Raw genomic sequence first — 21,405 nt, 5'->3', positions numbered from 1 at the left:
GCCATGATCTTCATTTTCAGAATGTTGAGCTTTAAGCCAACTTTTTCGCTCTCCTCTTTCACTTTGATCAAGAGGCTTTTTAGCTCCTCTTCACTTTCTGCCATAAGGGTGGTGTCATCTGCATATCTGAGGTTATTGATATTTCTCCCAGCAATCTTGATTCCAGCTTGTGTTTCTTCCAGTCCAGCGTTTCTCATGATGTACTCTGCATATAAGTTAAATAAGCAGGGTGACAATATATAGCCTCGATGTACTCCTTTTCCTATTTGGAACCAGTCTGTTGTTCCATGTCCAGTTCTAACTGTTGCTTCCTGACCTGCATACAGATTTCTCAAGAGGCAGGTCAGGTGGTCTGGTATTCCCATCTCTTTCAGAATTTTCCACAGTTTATTGTGATCCACACAGTCAAAGGCTTTGGCATAGTCAAGAAAGCAGAAATAGATGTTTTTCTGGAACTCTCTTGCTTTTTCCATGATCCAGCGGATTTTGGCAATTTGATCTCTGGTTCCTCTGCCTTTTCTAAAACCAGCTTGAACATCAGGGAGTTCACGGTTCACGTATTGCTGAAGCCTGGCTTGGAGAATTTTGAGCATTACTTTACTAGCATGTGAGATGAGTGCAATTGTGTGGTAGTTTGAGCATTCTTTTGCATTGCCTTTCTTTGGAATTGGAATGAAAATGGACCTTTTCCAGTCCTGTAAAATCCCTTATAACAGGGAGTTCATGAAGCTATGGAAACTCTGACATTAAAGGTATTTCTTTATGTCCTTATTTTTGAGATGAGAACCTTTTGACTGGAGAGTGTTTTAAGCTCTGGACTTTCTTCCTGATCATCAATTTTTTACCTTCTCCTCTTGTGCAGGTACTTCTTATTCCTTTACAAAATGGGGCTGTATATTAGGCTTTTTGGATTTAGGGAATGAAAATATAGGATGTTGAGTTAAATCTGAATTTCAAAATAATTCTTTTAAAATGCATATGCCTTAAATATTTTGTGTGATACAATGTATACTAAACAAAAACATCATTCATTATTGATCTGAACTTCAAATTTAACTAGGCATCCTTTATTTCATCTGACAACTCCCTGTGAGCCAAACTTCAACTCTCTCTTATCTCTAAGAGAGATCTCTGCTGGGCCTCTCCCTGTCCCTCTCCTGGCATCCTCTGAGGCAGCAGGCTTTAGATTCTCAGGAGCCTGACCCCATCCTGCAAAGGGGCTCAGCTCCACCTCATTTCCAAGCCTGTCTCCCTCCACCCTACCCCAGTCAAGAGGAGACTTTCAGGAAACTGGGGAAGGCAGTTTTTGGTGAGGTTGCAAAAGGATTGCAGCCACTTGCTCATAGACATAGATATTTGTATCTCTGGCAGAACCTGTAGGAATATTGCTACTGGCCTCTCCCGAGGTGGAACAGATCATCTGTTAGTTCTCCAGACCCCCAACTAGGGGACACCACTTTTGGTATGAATTCCTACGTAGGTAGAATATATTATAAAAAGTTTGATGTGGAAAATTTTAAACATACACAATAAAACAAAAAAATATGAGGTACATGTACCCAGCATTCAGCTCCAACAACTATCAACATTATCATTGCATCTGTTCTTTTACTCACTGTATCCCTCCCCTACGCCACCTCATTATTCTTTGATCTGTTCTTTTATAGATAAAATTTACATGTTGACATGTACAGGTCTTAATGGTATAATCTTGATCAATAGATACCCTCTGTAACCCACAGATTTTTCCATCTATGGAGATACACAAATGGGTGGGCCATTTTGTCTTTTAGCAGATGTCTGCAGGACCTGCCATCTTTCTCTGGGGCGGGGACAATGCCCAGGGTTTTAGCACTGAATTGGAAGATGACTTTTGACTGAGGCTCTAGGAGCGGGGGGTACAGATTCCCATTGAAACATGGATGGCCAAGAGGTTAGTGGGTGAGATGAGTAGGGGAGGCACTGGAGCTCATCTTGCAAAGGGCTCCTTTAAGTTTTTGTCACCTGAACTCCTTTTGGCAAAAGCTGCCTATTAAGTTGTTCTGAGGCAACCCAGCCCTGGCCTGGGAGCCCCACCACCTTTCCCTCACTAGTGAGCCACTTCGACTCCTTGCACCTGTTAGAGGCCCACTCTTTGGGGACTGTTGGACTATGTGTAGGTCTCTCTCCTTTTGGGGAGTGAGATGAGACCCCTAGCTCTCTGCAGCTCTTTTCTTACCCTGGAGGGGAGCTCTCTTGGGCCTGTTGATTCTGATTCACATAATGAAAGTGTTTGTTTTTTTCAACCCGAGTCTGGAGAAACAAGGAGATTAAGTTGTAAGGAAAGATTCTATTGAGGAACTTCAGAGCCTTCCTCAGCATTTTTTTGGCAAGCACCATCTGGCCCATGTTGAAACAGACCTAGAAGAAGAAAGGGGAAGAAAGGAAAGAAAAGGTGATGATTCCAAGCTTGGTTTATATGTTCCAAAAATAAGTAATTTAGGAATTTTTTTTTTTTTTAAGTAATGTAAAGCCCAGGAACAAAATCCCCCTGAGCTTGGCATAATCTGAAATGTTTCTTGGGTCTATCTGTGGAAGGATGGTTGAATGAGTAGGATTTTGCATCCTCATCATTCATAATCTACCTCTGAGAAAATGTTTACTTATTCCTGTCCCTTTTTTGGAGGTTGTTACAAAAAATATTTCATAAAGCTGTCACTGAGAGGCTAAGGAAGCCCTTGCTGCAGAAATTGATGGTGAGGAGGTTTGAGTCCCAGGGCTTGGGATCCTGGAGTCTTGGAAAAGATCTGTGGCAGAGGATGGGAGGAGGATGCAGAAAGTACAGGGCTGACTTCTATTACTACTTCTATATAAAGCCCCAGTGATAAATAACAGATTAATCACATTTTTAATGATTTCTTACCTGACCTTTGAGGGTAAAAAAGGTAGCCCATTCAAAAGTCTTACTCCAAGATTTGTCCTTCTTGAGAATTTTCAGCAACCTCTCTCCCTCATTCAAATATAGGTACGCCTGCAACCAGCACAAGGAGCAGAAAGTGTTGCGTCAACAGGGATCAGGACCACAGGGGCCACTGCCCCAGACTCTACTGAAGGAAGAGAGTCAGGACCCCTCCAGCTCCTGATTCCATCTCTACCTTTAGCCCCTGATCAGAAAGGAGGGGTGGAGAAACTTCCTGCTGAAGATACATATCACCTTCACGTTCATCTTGGTCACTGAATCTCTCATGAATCTAGAAATCACCTCCTTTCCTCATGTTGTCATCTAAGACATCTTACCTGAAGTTTTCCCCAGGGCAGTTTCCCTCTTTGAGTACTTCCATCCCCAGCTTCCCTATTTCCAACTATGTACTCATGGCTCCTGAGACCATCGCCACATCCATGAAGGCCAGTCTCTACTTACGAATGAATTATGAACTGTTTCCATTTTTTTTCTGGTCAGGGCCATCTTTGGGAGGTAGAAGAGAAAGTTAAGGCCCTGAACAACCTTTGTCACTTCATCTTCAATGGAACATTGTTAAGAGAGTCTTGGCACATGTGAACACAAAGGCAAGCTCAGACTTGAAGAGTAAAATAAGGTGAGACAATGTCCCCAAGTCTCAACTAGTCTAAGTGGTGTGTGTAGAAGGCTGAAAGAGGGGGACAAGGTTTCTTTGCTGGGAGAGTGGGATTCAAATGGCACATTGCAGGACTCTGCTCTAGGCTCTGCTTCCAATCATTGTTTTCCCGAACATTCATCACTCCCTGTAGAGAGATGCGGGGTGGGCACAGGCTCAGCAAGTTGGCCCCTGAGGCTACCTAAACCTTCTCTTTCTGGGATTCACTGGCCACATCACCCTCTTCTTCACATATGTGTATAAAATACATACAGGAGGCTTTCCTTCAAAATACTTGAGAGAACCAGAGCTTACTGACATTTTTAATAGTTTAATTTAAAAATCTTATATAAATCTGAGATGTAGGGGTTAATTAGGCCACAACTATAAAATCTGGATTGGTCCACCAGTGCAGGCATGAAGGGTGGCAACCATGGCTGCTCAGGTGTGGGAAGCTCTTCCTGAAGCTGGCTGGAAGTCTGATGAAGCAAGCAAGGCCCAGAAAGACATTTCCTCAAATGAGTTCACGGAAGCTTAGTCCAGCCAGCTACTCTATGAAAAGTGATCTAAGGTCAAATAACTTTAAGAGAAATAGTACATCCCAGTCCTAGCCCAACCCTCCAGGAGATTTCTGTGTATCTTAGCGTATAAAGGCTCTGCGTATCTGTAGTACAGAAACCTGTTTATCTTTATTCAGTCCAGGGCTTCCCAACTAACAATAAATTCTTTCATTTAATTATATGTATCATATCCCCACATTTCTAAGGGCGTGTTGCCCTGAAACTTATTTACAGTTATCCTGGAGAAACATTCACTAGTGCTTTTGTAGCCTAAACGTATGTATGATAATTTAGCACAAATTACCTGAAGACCAAAGTGAGTGAGCCCCTTCAGAGATCACAAGAGTAAACCTAGATTTGTTCTTATTCAAAGACCTACAGGTACTGTGCTGACAGATATTTGGGGAAGACAGAGGGCAAATGCAACTGAGACATTACTGAGGAAGGTTCTACTGAAACCGAATAGTTGGGACCAGAGTCTCATATAGGTAGACAATCCATAGTGAACTTTTAAAGGTGGGAATATAATGTATAATGGTAGTTGCGGTTTGTTCGGACGTTTTTCAATCTCAGGTCATTTGCCTTCTGAGCAATTTGAGTTTCAAAGGAAGAGGGTACTGGCAGGAATCACGAACGCAACCAATACACAAAACAAAACAAAAAACCACTAGAGCTTCCCTTCTGGCTCTCTGGCCTGTAAGTTGTCTCAAGGATGGAGGTGGTCTGAGTAGAAACAGCTTACCATATAATTATCACCCAAGACAAGATAAGCAGACACAAGTTCTAGGAAGTAATATAAGGCTTTGTTGTTTTCTCCCAAAGCAAGAAAATGGTGAGCCAGAGGCATGATGACAATCTCCAGGATCTCCTCACACTGGCAAGATTCCAAAGGGATGATATCATCTTCGGATGTCCTCATTTTTGTTATAATGATATCAAAGAAACTCAAGATCTTTTTTCTTATTTCTTCAGAACTGTCCAAATGCAGAAAGAAATAGGAGTAATAACTTGTAGATACAGATAGGATTTGATATGAAAATAGCTTTTAAAACAAATAAAAGAGCAAGATAAGAAAACCTAATGTAGGGACTTCCCTGGCGGTATAGTGGTTTAGACTCCAAGCTCCCACTGCAGGGAGCTCAAGTTCCATCCCTAGTCAGGAAAATAAGATCCCACACGCCACACAGTGTGGACAGAAAAAAAAAAGAAAATCTAATGTAGATTTCCTCCATTTGGTAGGTTTTAGCATCTGTAAAATAACTCAGGAAGTATGAATCAGATACTACTATGTACGTATTTTCAGAGAGCCGTTACATACAGCAGAGGACATGGGCTGGGGTGGGGTGCTGCAGTCTGTCTTGGGAAGGGCCCACCAGGATCCTGCTCAGTTACATAACGACTGATTAGACTTAAAACATAACCTTCTGACTTGTGCCTTAAAGAGCCAGAGTACTGACCAGACAAATGATTCTAACAATGGTCCGAATTTAATGCCAATTGTTCATGCTCTACTTTCTAAACAATTATAGACGACTGTACCTGAGATTTTCAGAAACTATTTCAGATTTCTTAGAAGTCTCTATTCTTGAAAAAGTGGTCTCTTCTTCAGCTGGAAAATAAACAAACAAGTGAGTTGTATCAGTCGTTGAAATGATCACGTGGCAGAGATGTCTGGGGTATACTGAAGCTTCCTGTTCCCCTTCCACAATAAAATTGCTGTTGCCTAGCCAGGATCTACATTTCTCAGTCCCTTTTGCATCTTTTTCTTTTTCCTTTTTGGTCCCTGTCATGCTGTGCAGCTTGCAGGATCTCAGTTCCCAGCCCATGTCAGTGAAAGCACTGAGTGAGTCCTAACCACTGGGCCACCACGGAATTTCCTCTTATTACATTCACTCTTCATTCACTCTTAAGTGAAGCCATGTGTTAAGTTTAAAAATAGGATTCCATCAAAAGTAATATATGTCACCTCTGAACTGAGATGGTTAGATATCTTCACCACCTTCTTCTTTCACAGGAAAACAAATTAATTGTGGAGATCTAAGGGATAGCAAACCCACAACACAGAAGGAGCCTGGGTCCCTGACTGACTGTGAACAAGGCTCATTGTCAAAATGCTCATCGGATCATTACCTGGACAGGAAAAAACTATCACTCTATTGTGTTAACCCACTGAAACATTGGGGTTTGTTTTAGATGATAACACAATCATAATTTACTAAAAGTATCCTGGAGGAGGGCATGGCAACCCACTCCTGTATTCTTGCCTGGAGAATCCCCATGGACAGAGGAACCTAGCAGGCTGCATCCCATGGGGTCACAAAGAGTTGGACACAACTGAAGCGACTAAGCACAACTCAAACTATAAATTAATGATGCTGAAGAAAATGATGTCGAGCTTCTAATAGAGAAATAGACATTTAATGGAATACCCCCCCAAAGGGGAATAACTTAAGGGCAGAGAGCCTTGAATTTAAAACCTTCAGTCTATCCAGACTGCAATAGGTTAGAAAATTCCATAAAGATCTTTAAACAGAAAACAAATGAGGATTGTTGAATCCAGACACTTCTCCATTCGAGGAGAAGGAAGAATCCTAGAGAGCAGAAGGGACTTGTCTCAGATCATACATCTGTTGGTGATAGAGGTCTCTGGACTCCAAGATAAATGCATTACTCCACAGACCTTTTAATTTATAAAATGCAGTCTGAGCATTTGCTACCACCTTCTTCTGAAAGCCTTCTCTGCTTTTGCCCCTTAGAGTTAGTGCCCCAACTTGTGTGTTCAATGACCCCATTCAGCCTCCATCATCATCCTTTATCATACTGTGTAAGGACTGATTTGTCCACCTCTCCTGGTTTGCTGTCTGTCTTCCCTGATAGCTCAGTTGGTAAAGAGTCCGCCTGAAATGCAGGAGACCCCAGTTCCATTCCTGGGGTGGGAAGATCTGCTGGAGAAGGGAAAGGCTGCCCACTCCAGTATTCTGGCCTGGAGAATTCCATGGACTGTATAGTCCATGGGGTTGCAAAGAATCAGACACGACTGAGCGACTTTCACTTTCCTAGTCTGCTGTCTAGTTCATCTCTAGTGATAGAACCTGAATAAACTGAATTATGCCTTTATCCTCCTACTCCTCTAAAACTTTCTTGTTAGAGTTACCGGTAAAAACAAGTTGCCAAATCCAAACATTACATCTTTGTCTGCATCTCATTATACCTCTTGGCAGCATTTGCAACAACTGACCTCTCCTTGCTTTTACCAGCTTCTGTAATACCCATTCCCTTGATTTCTTTCCTCACTGGCTGCCCACTGCCCATTTTGCGGGCTCCTTCTGCTCTATCGCTGTGCCTAGAACAATTTCTGGCACATATAAGAAACTCAATAAATATTTACGAAATGAGTAAATGAAATGTTGAATGAGAAAATCACATAGTGAGAAGATCAAAGGAATGAGAGGAGAGGTCCCTGAAGAATTAGGTGGAGCAAGCGGAAGGAAAGAACCCAGGAGGGGGCCCGTGGGTTTTCCATCCTTAGAATGGATCAAAACTTAGAAAATAAGTTTTTAGGAAGGACGTCAGGATTGACAAAGAATTGAAAAGGGAATCAGCTTCTTCACTGTCTGATTCATAACTAGTGCTGTGTTCTTGAAACTTGTATGATATTAACATGCCCTTCTCCAGTATTACTTAAAAGCATACCTCACACTTAGGGGATATTTGGAGATAACAAATGTCTTTGTTTTTGTCTTTCAGCCAAGACTGAAACAGGATATTATAGCAAAGACATTGCAAAAAGAAAATTTCATAAAAACTCTAGGAAAAATAAACTTTTGTTAAGAAATCTATTCACCGTATATTACTTAGTTCTATAATAGCAGTTACATAGTCTTAATAATGTAGATACCTGATTCATTTATCTAATGATAGTGCTATAACAATATTGGGAGAGAGGTACCCAAGAGTGGTGTAATAAAGTTAGATTTTCACCTACCATAGCAAGACTAAAACAGGTGATGTCAGAATCTGATTTTTTTAAAAGCAGCGTTAACATATCACTTAGCATTTGGAGGTAATGACTAGAAAGAAGAGCTAAGTTAAAAATATTTGTCCTTGTGACTTCCCTCATGGTCCAGCAGTTAAGACTTCACCTTCCAGAGCAGAGGGTACAGGTTCCATCCCTGGTTGGGGAGCCAAGATCCCACATGCCTCATGGCCAACAAAAACAACATAAGCAATATTGCAATAAATTCAATACAAGATTTTTAAAATTTTGTTGTTATTCAGTGGCTAAGTCCTCTCTGACTTTTTGTGACGCTATGGACTGCAGCACACCAGGCTTCCCTGTCCTTCACTATCTCCCAGATTTTGCTCAAACTCATGTCCATTGAGTCGGTGATGCCATCCAACCATCTCATCCTCTGTCGCCCCCTTCTCCTCCTGCCCTCAATCTTTCCCAGCATCAACGTTTCTTCCAATGAGTCGGCTCTTTGCATCACAAAGTATTGGAGCTTAGTATCACTGATGTCCTTTTGATGAATATTCAGGGTAATTTCCTTTAGGATTGATTGGTTTGATCTCCTTGCACTCCAAGGACTCTCAAGAGTCTTCTCCAGTACCACAATTTGAAAGCATCAATTCTTTGGTGCTCAACCTGCTTTATGGTCCAACTTTCATATCCATATATAACCACTGAAAATGGTCCACACCAAAAAAAAAAAAAAAATCTTAAAAAAAATGAGAAGAACCTCTGAACATACGAATGCAGGACAGTAGGTCTTGGGACTATTGTTTTTATGGTAAAGCTTTTAGGAAATCTAAAAACTGTCTTTACTTAGAGATATCTAGTTGATACCCTTCTAAATAGGTGAAAAATTCTGATAAGGGAAATAGTTGAGCCCTAGCCTCACTCAGCTGAAGGTGCTGATGAATGGACATCAGCAAACATTTCTCAGAGACATCCCACCATATATGCTCCAGAGTGAAAGTTAAGGTACACTGGAGAACCTGAAATAACTCAAATTGTTTTCTCTGGTGGCCCTAGCCAGCCTGCTGAAGACCAGCTCTGCTCCAATTGACCTGTCTGCTAGCTGCCAGCTGATTTTACTCCTCACCAAATAAGTAAATTAATTAAAACATACATATTTATATTATATATGTATTTGTAAAGTAAGATTCACTGATTCCATAGAGTCTGGAATATTCTTTCCCTTTTATCTCTGTCAGTCAACTCATTCCTATGAATACTTTCTCTGGTGCTTTGACTGTAGCCCTATGTTGGGACCCTTCACTGAAGCTACCTTGATCTGGTCATGCATCTTCTTTAGCTCTCCATTGCCTGCTCTCATACTGTTTGTTTTATTCCAGCACTCCACTACTAGGGGTCTTCTCACACTCTTAGGGGTACTCTTGGGAGCAACTTAAAATGGCAGCATGCTGACTTTTTCTCCCAGGTGAGTTATATCTGATTTATGGGATAAATATATCCTTTCCCAAACTCTGGGAGGGAAGGTTGATCCTGTTTCAGCCACAGGGCACTTTGGCTTCATTAGGTTTTCTGTGTCCTCCAACTAACGTCAAAGGAGACACCTTCCTACACTTGGGGGCACATAGTTACTCCTCAGTTCAGCTCAGTTCAGGTCAGTTCAGTTCAGTCGCTCAGTCGTGTCCGACTCTTTGCGACCCCATGAATCGCAGCACGCCAGGCCTCCCTGTCCACCACCATCTCCTGGAGTTCACTCAAACTCACGTCCATCATGTTGGTGATGCCATCCAGCCATCTCATCCTCGGTCGTCCCCTTCTCCTCCTGCCCCCAATCCCTCCCAGCATCAGAGTCTTTTCCAGTGAGTCAACTCTTCGCATGAGGTGGCCAAAGTACTGGAGTTTCAGCTTTAGCATCATTCCTTCCAAAGAACACCCAGGGCTGAAGAATGGCCCTGGTTAGAATGGACTGGTTGGATCTCCTTGCAGTCCAAGGGACTCTCAAGAGTCTTCTCCAACACCACAGTTCAAAAGCATCAATTCTTCGGTGCTCAGCCTTCTTCACAGTCCAACTCTCACATCCATACATGACCACTGGGAAAACCATAGCCTTGACTAGACGGACCTTTGTTGGCAAAGTCATGTCTCTGCTTTTCAATATACTATCTAGGTTGGTCATAACTTTTCTTCCAAGGAGCAAGCGTCTCTTAATTTCATGGCTGCAGTCATCATCTGCAGTGATTTTGGAGCCCAAAAAGATAAAGTCTGACACTGTTTCCACTGTTTCCCTATCTATTTCCAGACCACCTGACCTGCCTCTTGAGAAACCTGTATGCAGGTCAGGAAGCAACAGTTAGAACTGGACATGGGACAACAGACTGGTTCCAAATAGGAAAAGGAGTACGTCAAGGCTGTATATTGTCACCCTGCTTATTTAACTTATATGCAGAGGACATCATGAGAAATGCTGGGCTGGAAGAAGCACAAGCTGGAATCAAGATTGCCGAGAGAAATATCAATAACCTCAGATATGCAGATGACACCACCCTTATGGCAGAAAATGAAGAGGAGCTAAAAAGCCTCTTGATGAAAGTGAAAGAGGAGAGTGAAAAAGTTACTCCTCAGTTCTTGCCAAATCTCCCCACAAATCTTAGCCCTCTCCATACTCTTCCTCATTTCATATCTTGAATGTGGATGAAGGATCCAAGATAATAACTGATTCTCAACTATTTCCTTTGTCTGTACATTTTATTTGTCAGCACATTCATCTATTTGCCTCACTTTAGATTGCAACATTTATTGTATCTAGGTACTTGGTACAAATTTTAACATCATGAATCCCTGTTCTGAACCCAAGCCCTCTTTTCTGGGACCCTGACCTGTTTAGTCCTGGCTAATTGTCTCCCACTCATACTCTTTTTCTACTGGAACCTTGTTTCAAACTACACAGAGCAACAGCATTCTTATCTGCCAAGAAACATTACTCCCTCTTGGGTCATACTCCCCTCCTTGGGTTCCACCCCTTGATGTGATTGTCTGTTTTACTCCTTTGGAAATTATAATTTGAGCTCCAGTCATACCTCATTTCTACCAGAGTCCTTATCCCCATATCCACGCTGACAGTGTCACAGTGAGATTGGTTCTGCCAACTCAGTTGCATGTACACTCCTCAACTCTCCCTGCCTCACTGACCTACACTGCTTAAGTCTCATCATTTGTGGTGTCTGAGCCAGAAGAGGGCTTGAAACCCTCATGGTCTAGATCTGCTCCTTCTAGGTCTTGCCTTTTTTTCCCCAGGAATGCTGCTGCTGCTAAGTCGCTTCAGTCGTGTCCAACTCTGTGCGACCCCATAGACGGCAGCCCACCAGGCTCCCCCGTCCCCGGGATTCTCCAGGCAAGAACACTGGAATGGGTTGCCATTTCCTTCTCCAATGCATGAAAGTGAAAAGTGAAAGTGAAGTCGCTCAGTCGTGTCCGACTCTTAGCGACCCCATGGACTGCAGTCTACCAGGCTCCCCTGCCCATGGGATTTTCCAGGCAAGAGTGCTGGAGTGGGATGCCATCACCTTCTCCATAATTAGGACTAATTAGGAATGAAAAAAGTTTACTTCGAAATCCATGGGACTTAACCATCTTCCTAATGGTATCCAAGTCCAAAGTGTTGAGCCGGATATCCACTGCAAAGTGATGAAAGGGGACGAAGTCTCCACTTCGGCAGGGGTCACACCTGTGGGCGTTTTCTTCCAGAAAGCGGGCACATTTCAAGTGCATTGCTTTCTTCTGGTCCTTCAGCCACAGCTCATAGGCTGTTTTCTGCATCACTGGGCTGCAGAATCGAATGATGTGGCATTGAATCACCTCACTTTCCAGCTCACGGAGCTCTTCCTCCTCACCGTGGTCTAGAGAGGACAGAGACACCGTGGACAAGGAGTCAGCCTCTGCTCCAAAACACAGATCCATTCCTTTATCAAGATGTGCCTTGAACTGAAGGAACTAGGATTCATTTCCAGGCTCTACTCACCCATTCCTTCAATGAGTGGCTTCAGAGAAAGGGATCGATAATTCACCTCAAATGAAGCTGCGTTCTTTTCTAGGGCCATTCGGAGCTCCTTGCCATTCTGGAAACAATCAAAGATGTTGGATTCCACAAGGGTTGCCAGGGCATTGATCATCATCTTCATGTCCCAACAAGGGAGAATCTCAAGCAACAGCTCTGTAGTGAAAGTTAGGCCAATGATGGCAGCACATCTCACCAACATCTGGTGGGACAGGCTCATGCTATCCAGCTGGACCAGAGAGATTTCTGCAGGTAGAAAGCCACACAAATAGGGAATTAGTCATCTGTCTTTATCAAATGCATTCTAGAGATGGACAACTGTCCGGCTCTACAGTTCTTGTTCACAAAACTATACCCAGTTGAGCTGAGCCAAAAGAAGTATTTGCTTAGTACCTACTTAGCAGATAGCACTCAGGAGTACAAAAGATGGCAATGCTGTGACCTAAAAATATGCATGTCCCATTGGCCACGGCAATAAGATCAATTTCAAGGTGTTCTGATTTTGTGTTAAAATGTGACAGGGGTGTGTGAGAAGAGAAGAGGTAATGGTAGGCCACAGTGGTCAGAAGGAGCAGGACCCAGGAATTCCCTGTCAGTTCAGTGGTTAGGTTTCTGGGCTTTCACTGCCAAAAGCCTGGGTTCAATTCCTGGCTGGGGAATTAAGATCCTACAAACTGCACAGTGCAGCCAAAAAAATAAAAAGGAGCAGGGCCTGACTTCCATGTTCTATGCTGACTTCTCCAGCAGGTTATTCTCTATCTTCTTCATTAGCTACCCTGTCTCCTGGAACTTCCTGGCAATAAAATTTCTCTATCTGCTCCAGCATTCATTTATTCTTCTGACAACTCATTATTATCTCTATGATCAAGACCAAGTGGCAGAGAGCTCCTAGCTCCAATTCCATCTTCTTATCTAAGCTTGCGTATCAGAACTCACATAACTTCCTGGAATCTTGACCAGTATGTTCTTCTATTGCATCACCCACATCAGGACAAAATATGAACTCTTCAACCTGTCCACAGAACACTGTAGAAACCAAGCTGGTCCAGATGTAAGTAGGGATAGCAGGTGTAAGCTTTTATATGGAGAATGAATAAACAACAAGGTCCTACTGTATAGCACAGAGAACTATATTTAATATCCTATAATGAACCATAATTTTCCAGTTTATTATGATCCACACAGTCAAAGGCTTTGGCATAGTCAATAAAGCAGAAATAGATGTTTCTCTGGAATTCTCTTGCTTTTTCAATGATCCAGCAGATGTTGGCAATTTGATCTCTGGTTCCTCTGCCTTTTCTAAAACCAGCTTGAACATCTGGAAGTTCACGGTTCATGTATTGCTGAAGCCTGGCTTGGAGAGTTTTGAGCATTACTTTACTAGTGTATGAGATGAGTGCAATTGTGTGGTAGTTTGAGCATTCTTTGGCATTGCCTTTCTTTGGGATTGGAATGAAAAGTGACCTTTTCCAGTCCTGTGGCCACTGCTGAGTTTTCCAAATTTGCTGGCATATTGAGTGCAGCACTTTCATAGCATCATCTTTCAGGATTTGAAATAGCTCAACTGGAATTCCATTACCTCCACTGGCTTTGTTCGTAGTGATGCTTTCTAAGGCCCACTTGACTTCACATTCCAGGATGTCTGGCTCTAGATGAGTGATCACACCATCATGATTATCTGGGTCATGAAGATCTTTTTTGTACAGTTCTTCTGTGTATTCTTGCCAAGTTCAGAGACTATGTCATGCCAAAGCCTTTGACTGTGTGGATCATAATAAAATGTGGAAAATTCTGAGAGAGATGGGAATACCAGGCCACCTGACCTGCCTCTTGAGAAATCTGTATGCAGGTCAGGAAGCAACAGTTAGAACTGGACATGGAACAACAGACTGGTTCCAAATAGGAAAAGGAGTACATCAAGGCTGTATATTGTCGCCCTGCTTATTTAATTTATATGCAGAGTACATCATGAGAAACGCTGGACTGGAAGAAACACAAGCTGGAATCAAGATTGCTGGGAGAAATATCAATAACCTCAGATATGCAGATGACACCACCCTTATGGCAGAAAGTGAAGAGGAACTAAAAAGCCTCTTGATGAAAGTGAAAGAGGAGAGTGAAAAGGTTGGCTTAAAGCTCAACATTCAGAAAATGAAGATCATGGCATCCGGTCCCATCACTTCATGGGAAATAGATGGGGAAACAGTGGAAACAGTGTCAGACTTTATTTTGGGGGGCTCCAAAATCACTGCAGATGGTGATTGCAGCCATGGAATTAAAAGACACTTACTCCTTGGAAGAAAATTTATGACCAACCTAGATAGCATACTGAAAAGCAGAGACAGGACTTTGCCAACAAAAGTCTGTCTAGTCAAGGCTATGGTTTTCCCAGTGGTCATGTATGGATGTGAGAGTTGGACTGTGAAGAAAGCTGAGCGCCGAAGAATTGATGCTTTTGACCTGTGGTGTTGGAGAAGACTCTTGAGAGTCCCTTGGACTGCAAGGAGATCCAACCAGTCCATTCTAAAGGAGATCAGCCCTGAGTGTTCTTTGGAAGGAATGATGCTAAAGCTGAAACTCCAGTACTTTGGCCACCTCATGCGAAGAGTTGACTCATTGGAAAAGACTCTGATGCTGGGAGGGATTGGGGGCAGGAGGAGAAGGGGATGACAGAGGATGAGATGGCTGGATGGCATCTCCGATTCGATGGACATGAGTTTGAGTGAATTCCGGGAGATGGTGATACACAGGGAGGCCTGGTGTGCTGCGATTCATGTGGTTGCAAAGAGTCAGACACGACTGAGCGACTGAACTCAACTGACTGAATAAACCATAATAGAAAAAAGAATGTGGAAATTCCCTGGAAGTCTACTTGTTAGGTTTCTGGGTTTTCACTCACATGGCCTGGGTTAAATCCCTGGTTGGGGAACTAAGATCCTGCAAGCCACATAGTACCATTAAAAAAAAAAAAAGTATACAATTTTGTGTATATATATGTATATAAATAAAAAAATTATATACTTTTTAAAAACCTGTATTATGTGGCTGTACTTGTGTAAATATATGTATATAAATTGGAGAAGGAAATGGCACCCCACTCCAGTATTCTTGCCTGGAGAATCCTGTGGACGGAGGAGCCTGGTGGGCTGCTGTCCATGGGGTCACACAGTCGGACACAACTGAAGTGACTTAGCACTTAGCATGTATATAAATACACACACACACACACACACACACACATATACATACTTTGTATATAAATGTATATATATAACAAAAATCACTTTGTTGTACAGTAGAAATTAACACACATTGTATGTAAATAAACTTCTTCAATTAAAAAAGTACTGGTTAAAAGAAACCAAACTAGTCTACCTTGCTACTTTAGTAGACATAGTGAATGAAACACAAATCATGCTGTTTTGAAGACTGAGAACTTGAGGTCTCATCCTTCTACTAAACATTTGAACATTCCATAGAAGGCATGGACCTGAGCTGAATGCATACTAGAACACTGCTTGAAATTAGTTTCTCTTGAAATGAATAATAGTACATCCCTGTTATAAATTCCCTTGTTTGTCATTTCAGAAGTAGATAGCTGAGGAAAAGTATCAGTGTTAGATTTTCTCTCTCATTATTTGATTTTTGCTAATGGCAAATGTACTATACATCATTCTTCTATGTAGTTGAATAAAACCTTGTTCAAATCAAACTCCAGAATATGCATAGGGGGAAGGTGGCTTCCATTTAGAAAAGGAAAAGCAAGCCTACCATGGAGCCTTCCCATTGCCTAGGTATGATGAAACTGATAAAGGCAGTCTTCTATCTTCCTTTTGAAAGGTTGTTGCTGAGCTGTGCAAGATGCCGGGATTCTTGGCCTTCGGAGGAGAAGAATTCAATCCAGGGCCAGTGATGAGGCTTGATCGCTCAGAACTTTTGTGTAATAAAGTTTTATTAAAGTATAAAAGAGATAGAGAAAGCTTCTGACATAGACATCAGAAGGGGGCAGAAAGAGTGTCTCTCCTGCTAGTCTTTAGCCAGATGTTATATAGATACTGTGTGTGTCTATTAGTCACTCAGTCATGTCCAACTCTTTGTGACCCCACAAACTGTAGCCCACCGGGCTTCTCTGTCCATGGAAGTCTTCAGGCAAGAATACTGGGTTGCCATTTCCTTCTCCAGGGGATCTTCCTGACCCAGGGATCAAGCCCAGGTCTCCCTCATTGCAGAGCAGATGCTTTAACCTCTGAGCCACTAGGGAAGCCCCTTACTAACATAGCTTAAGAGAATATTTGCAGGAGTAAAACATACTCGTTTGTCAAGTCAGTTTTGAGTCTTAGGCAGAACCAACTTGAAGACAGTTTAGGATAAATACATAGTTCATTGGGACTTCCCTGGTGGCTCAGACGGTAAAGCGTCTGTCTACAATGCGGGAGACCCGGGTTCAATCCCTGGGTCGGGAAGATCCACTGGAGAAGGAAATGGCAACCCACTCCAGTACTATTGCCTGGAAAATCCCATGAACAGAAGAGCCAGGTAGGCTACAGTCCATGGGGTCGCAAAGAGTCAGACACGACTGAGTGACTTCACTTACTTACTCACTTGCATAGTTCACTAACATAACTTAAAAACATTTGCATAAGAAAAATGCATTGGTTAGCTCAAGGTTTGAGAAAAGTTAAGTTCAGGTAGAACCAGGTGTTGTCATAGCAACACAGAATTTTAAAAGAAACCTCCTTTTAAATTTGTACAGAGAAGGGGAAAAATATCTAACACTTGTAGTTTGTTTCCTCCTGCCACTTAAGAGAGAGAGAAAAAATGTCTGACATTGCAGCCTATTTCCTCCGTTTGGAGACCCCTGGCCTTCCTGTCTGTTACCCTCTCACTTTCTCCTTTGTTGAAGCATCCTAAAGAAAGCAAGAGGAAAATCTAGGTCCTAGAAAATGAACACCAAGGGGCGTGGTCCTAAGATGGTGGAGGAATAGGATGGGGAGACCACTTTCTCCCTCACAAATTCATCAAAAGAACATTTCAATGCTGAGTAAACTTCACAAAACAACTTCTGAATGGTGGCAGAGGACATCAGGCACCCAGAAAAGCAGATCACTGTCTTCAAAAACAGGTAGGAAAAAATATAAAAGACGGAAAAAAGAGACAAAAGAGGTAGGGAGGGAGCTCCATCCTGGGAAGGGAGTCTTAAAAAGAGAGAAGTTTCCAAACACCAGGAAACACTCTCGCTGCCGAGTCTGTGGCGAACCTTGGAATCACAGGGGGCAACATAACAGGGAGGAAAAATAAATAAATAATTAAAAGCAACAGATTACGAGCCCAACGGTAACTCCCCCAGTGGAGAAGCAGCGCAGACGCCTGCATCCACCACTAGCAAGCGAGGGCTGAGCAGGGAGGCGTGGGCTGCATTGCTTAGAGTAAGGATCAGGCCCAAATGCCCCGAGCATAATCAGAGTAAACTAACTTGGGTTAGCAAACCAGACTGTGGGATAGCTACCACGCAAAAAGCTCTAACATAAGACACTGCCAGGACCGCACACAGAACAAAGGAAGGAACAGAATTAGCCGGCTGCAGACCATGCCCCTCTGGTGACAGGCAGCCAGAGCCAGAAGGGCTGGAAGGGGGCAATCGCAGCCCCAGAGAAATATTAACTTCCAAACTGCAAGCGAGGTTCTTTGCTAACTAAGACTTCTTGGGGTTCTGGACAGTCACCATCTGCCTAAGAAGGGGCGCCAGTTGTACACCCAGAAAACTGGGCAGCAGGGATGGGAAAGGCGATAAGTCGCAGCAACCGCGCTCACCAAACACCTGAGCTGCTCAGACCTGGGAAGGGCACAAAACGCAGGCCCAACCGAGTCTGCACCTCTGAGGACTACTTGAGTGCCTGAGCCTGAGTGGCTTAGACCAGGGAGGTGCATGCAGCCCAGGGCCAGCCTCAGATGGTTCCCGGTGGAGCAACCTAGAGCCTGAGCAGTGTGCGCCGTGAGCAGGGGCAGGCCCAGTGGGGCTGAGACACTACGAGCACACACCGGTGTTATTTGTTTGCAGCACCCCTCCCTCCCCACAGCGTGACTGAACAAGTGAGCCTAAAAAATAAAAATAAAAAAGCGTCCACCACCGTCCCCCTGTGTCAGGGTGGAAAACAGACACTGAAGAGACCAGCAAACAGAAGAAGCTAAAACAGAGGGAATCGCCTTGGAAGTATAGATTTTAAGAAATATAAGCCAGACCAGGGAACTATCCGAAAATGAACTGACCCCACACTGCCAACAACACCAGAGAAAGTCCCAGATATACCTTTATTATTTTTACGATCATTCTTTTTTTGTTGTTTTGGTTTTTTTCTTTTCTTTTTTTTTTCACTTTAACATTTTTTAATTTTTAAGTTCTTAAAGCAAACACCATATATATGTGTATATATATATATATACACATATATATAGTGGTTGTTGTTATTTTTTAAATAATTCTTGTGACTTTTTTTCGGTTTTTCTTTCTTTTTCTTTTCTTTAATATTGTATTTTTGAAAATCCAACTTCTACTCTATATTTTTAATCTTTGCTTTTTGGTATTTGTTGTCAATTTTGTACATTTAAAAACCCAATCTTCAGTACCCATTTTTACTTGAGAGTGAGATTACTGGCTTGACTGCTCTCTCCTCCTTTGGACTCTCCTTTTTCTACACCAGGTCGCCTCTGTCTCCTCCCTCCCCCTTCTCTTCTCTACCCAACTCTGTGAATCTCTGTGTGTTCCAGACAGTGGAGAACACTTAGGGAACTGTTTACTGGCTGCATCTGTCTCTCTCCTTTTCACTTCCCTCTTTTTACCTTCCTGGCCACCTCTGTCTCCTTCCTCCCTCTGTATAACTCCGTGAACATCTCTGAGTGGTCCAGACAGTGGAGTGCACATAAGGAAGTGATTACTGGCTAGCTTGCTCTCTCCTCTTCTGATCCCACCTCATCTCATTCCAGTCACCTCTAACTCCCCCCTCCCTCTTCTCTTCTCCATGTAACTCAGTGAACTTCTCTGGGTGTCCCTCAATGTGAAGAAACTTTTCATCTCTAACCTAGATGTTTTATCATTGGTGCTATATAGATGGAGAAGTCTTGAGGCTACTGTAAAAATAAAACTGAAAACCAGAAGCAGGAGGCTTAAGTCCAAATCCTGAGAATATCAGAGAACTCCTGACTCCAGGGAACATTAATCAATAGGAGCTCATCAAACGCCTCCATACCTACGCTGAAACCAAGCACCACCCAAGGGCCAACAAGTTTCAGAGCAAGACATACCACGCAAATTCTCCAGCAACACAGGAACACACTCCTGAACTTCAATATACAGGCAGCTCAAGTTACTCCAACACCATTGATATCTCATAACTCATTACTGGACACTTCATTGCACTCCAGAGAGAAGAAATCCAGCTCCAGCCACCGGAACTCCGACACAAGCCTCCCTAACCAAGAAACCTTGACAAGCCACTGATACAACTCCATCCACAGCGAGGAAACTCCATAACAAAGAGAACTCCACAAACTGCCAGAATACAGAAAGGCCACCCCAAACGCAGCAATATAAACAAGATGAAGAGACAGAGGAATACCCAGCAGGTAAGGTAACAGGATAAATGCCCACCAAACCAAACAAAAGAGGAAGAGATAGGAAATCTACCTGAGAAAGAATTCTGAATATTGATAGTGAAAATGATCCAAAATCTTGAAATCAAAATGGAATCACAGATAAATAGTCTGGAGACAAGGATTGAGAAGATGCAAGAAAGGTTTAACAAGGACCTAGAAGAAATAAAAAAGAGTCAATATATAATGAATAATGCAATAAATGAGATCAGAAACACTCTAGAGGCAACAAATAGTAGAATAATGGAGGCAGAAGATAGGATTAGTGAAACAGAAGATAGAATGGTAGAAATAAATGAATCAGAGAGGAAAAAAGAAAAACAAATTAAAATAAATGAGGACAATCTCAGAGACCTCCAGGTCAATATGAAACGCTCCAACATTCGAATTATAGGAGTCCCAGAAGAAGAAGACAAAAAGAAAGACCATGAAAAATACTTGAGGAGATAATAGTTGAAAACTTCCCTAAATTGGGGAAGGAAATAATCACCCAAGTCCAAGAAACCCAGAGAGTTCCAAACAGGATAAACCCAAGGCGAAACACCCCAAGACACATATTAATCAAATTAACAAAGATCAAACATAAAGAACAAATATTAAAAGCAGCAAGGGAAAAACAACAAATAACACACAAGGGGATTCCCATAAGGATAACAGCTGATCTTTCAATAGAAACTCTTCAGGCCAGGAGGGAATGGCAAGACATACTTAAAGTGATGAAAGAAAATAAACTACAGCCCAGATTACTGTACCCAGCAAGGATCTCATTCAAATATGAACAAGAAATCAAAAGCTTTACAGACAAGCAAATACAGACAATTGCTAAAGGATATTCTCTAGACAGGAAACACAAAAAGGGTGTATAAACCTGAACCCAAAACAATAAAGTAAATGGCAACGGGATCATACTTATCAATAATTACCTTAAACATAAATGGGCTGAATGCCCCAACCAAAAGACAAAGACTGGCTGAGTGGATACAAAAACAAGGCCCCTATATATGTTGTCTACAAGAGACCCACCTCACAACAAAGGACACATACAGACTGAAAGTGAAGGGCTGGAAAAAGATATTGCACACAAACAGAGACGAAAAGAAAGCAGGAGTAGCAATACTCATATCCGATAAAATAGACTTTAAAACAAAGGCTGTGAAAAGAGACAAAGAAGGACACTACATAATGATCAAAGGATCAATCCAAGAAGAAGATATAACAATTATAAATATATATGCACCCAACATAGGAGCACTGCAATATGTAAGACAAATGCTAACAAGTATGAAAGGGGAAATTAACAATAACACAATAATAGTGGGAGACTTTAATACCCCACTCACACCTATGGACAGATCGACTAAACAAAAAATTAACAAAGAAACACAAACTTTAAATGATACAATAGACCAGTTGGACCTAATTGATATCTATAGGACATTTCACCCTAAAACAATGAATTTCACCTTTTTCTCAAGTGCTCGCAGAACCTTCTCCAGAATAGATCACATCCTGGGCCATAAATCTAGCCTTGATAAATTCAAAAAAATGAAATCATTCCAAGCATCTTTTCTGACC

The 21,405-nt window shown here is 42.3% G+C and overlaps 1 protein-coding gene across 1 annotated transcript in view; it reads right to left on the bottom strand.

Moving 5' to 3' along the window:
* ADCY10 (adenylate cyclase 10) overlaps positions 1-21,405 on the bottom strand; it is a 92,005-nt gene that overhangs the window by 19,257 nt on the left and 51,343 nt on the right. The window contains exons 19-24 of the mRNA XM_040229946.1: positions 12,148-12,429; positions 11,735-12,025; positions 5,693-5,762; positions 4,896-5,127; positions 2,903-3,010; positions 2,219-2,400 (exon numbers count right to left, since the gene is read on the bottom strand). Of these exons, the coding sequence (XP_040085880.1) occupies positions 2,219-2,400; positions 2,903-3,010; positions 4,896-5,127; positions 5,693-5,762; positions 11,735-12,025; positions 12,148-12,429 (1,165 nt within the window). The remainder of the gene's footprint in view (positions 1-2,218; positions 2,401-2,902; positions 3,011-4,895; positions 5,128-5,692; positions 5,763-11,734; positions 12,026-12,147; positions 12,430-21,405) is intronic.

This window comes from Oryx dammah, unplaced genomic scaffold, assembly GCF_014754425.2.
Source record: "Oryx dammah isolate SB20612 unplaced genomic scaffold, SCBI_Odam_1.1 HiC_scaffold_28, whole genome shotgun sequence".
NCBI lineage: Eukaryota > Metazoa > Chordata > Mammalia > Artiodactyla > Bovidae > Oryx > Oryx dammah.
Note: the sequence above shows the minus strand (reverse complement) of the source record. Positions and strands in the feature narration are given on the sequence as shown.